General features: G+C 44.3%; 1 protein-coding gene across 1 annotated transcript in view; it reads right to left on the reverse strand.

The window, feature by feature from the left end:
- C4BPB (complement component 4 binding protein, beta) overlaps positions 1 to 1,740 on the reverse strand; it is a 6,099-nt gene that overhangs the window by 1,585 nt on the left and 2,774 nt on the right. Inside the window, exons 4-5 of the mRNA XM_006754412.2 lie at positions 755 to 780; positions 567 to 660 (exon numbers count right to left, since the gene is read on the reverse strand). Coding sequence (XP_006754475.1) covers positions 567 to 660; positions 755 to 780 — 120 coding nt within the window. The remainder of the gene's footprint in view (positions 1 to 566; positions 661 to 754; positions 781 to 1,740) is intronic.

Raw genomic sequence — 1,740 nt, forward strand, 5'->3', positions numbered from 1 at the left:
GTGGAGAGCAGCTCCAGCATTTGGACAGGTTCAAGCCTCGGACTAATGAGAGGGCACGGTCCTCTCGTGGCAAAGCCACCTGCAAGTCCCAGCACAATTGTAGCCAAAGGCTATACGTAGTTATAAGCTTGACCTTATGGTCCAAGCCTGTAGCCCCACGTGGCTGAGTGCAGGTGCATGTAATTGAGTAGATTCGAAATCCATGAGAATGTTGTAACCACGCCCTTACTTTACCTCGTGGAATCTGGCTATAAAATAAAGACTTGGCTTGAAGGCTGTGGCACTGTCGCTAGCTCTCCATCAGAGGGGACAGCGTCCCACCCAGGCCCAGCTTTCCTCTCTTGTCTGTCTTTTCTCAGTCCTCCACTGCCCCCTCTCAGGCTCACCAAACCTAGCTGTGCTGGTGCGGCACATCTGGCGCCCAATGTGGGGCAAGTATGGGGAACAGGGGCCTGAGCTTAGGTTCACCCATGGTCATGCTGGCTTGGCACAACTGGGTCATTCCCAAAAAGAATGCGACTGCTCAATGGGCAAGATCTTGTATTTGAAAGGCTGCGTCCTCTTACCTGTCTTCACAGTGATAAGTAATGGTAGATCCTGAGTTGAAATTTTTTCCTTCATAATAGCCATGAGCTGGGTTCCCAGGAGGGCCACAGTCTCCTGAGGGACAGGAGCATAGGAGAGACAGTTTTGAAGTTCAGTTATACTCAATTAACAACACCCCCTATGTGTAATTGTCTATGCCAGCACCTACTATCTGCATAGCAGCACATGTGGCAGCTAGGGACATGTATGTTCTCCAGTCATTTCCTTCTCCTCAAAATCATATCTGTCCATGGGAAAGGCCCCCTCCCTGGGCTCATCTTGAGACATTAGCGATTTGAGAGTACTTTTCTGATTGGCAGGAGCTCAAGGAAAGGAAGGTGAAGTGGTAGAGATGCTAATTGTCAATATACAAGAAAAGAAAATTTAGCCCACAAACAGAAGTCGAAGAAGTAACTCTCTGAAACAGGAAATCAATAGTGTGAGCTCAAATGGAGGCTGACATCCCCCAAGGGACAGAGTTATACAATGAGAGCTTCATAAAAAATTTAAAAAAGGAGAACAGAGCTTAGATCATTGAGGATGAGAATTGTGGAAACAGAGCTGGAGGAGGTACTGGATGTTGTGAGTTTTAGTTCTGGCTCTTCCAGTAACCACGTGGCACCAAAGAAGACATTTCATCCCTCTTGGCTTTCTTCCTAACCTATACGATGAGCAGGTGAAATGATATTATGCTTTCAGCTCTGAGATTAAGTCTAAATATGTTGATCAAGATTAAAGGCTAAATCAAGAATAACTCCATAGGTGTATATTTATTGAAACATAAAGGTATTCAACACATATAGCTGAGTAAAAACAGCAAGACATCGAAGCGTATGTATAATATAATATAATTGTTGTAAAACACCATCATATACAAACATATATGAACAACAATGAGAAAAGAAAAAAGCGTTGTTCACTAAATGCTGCTCATTTCCCGGGAATACACCGGAGCTGAGACCCTGCTCCGTGAGCTCCCCATGTTTCTGGGCTGTCTGTTAGATCCTAATCCAGCCGTGGGCAAACTACGGCCCGCGGGCCGGATCCAGCCCGTTTGAAATGAATAAAACTAAAAAAAAAAAAAAACAAAAAAAAGACCATACCCTTTTATGTAATGATGTTTACTTTGAATTTATATTAGTTCACACAAACACT

The sequence above is a fragment of the Myotis davidii genome, unplaced genomic scaffold (assembly GCF_000327345.1).
Source record: "Myotis davidii unplaced genomic scaffold, ASM32734v1 scaffold710, whole genome shotgun sequence".
NCBI classification, from domain to species: Eukaryota; Metazoa; Chordata; class Mammalia; order Chiroptera; family Vespertilionidae; genus Myotis; species Myotis davidii.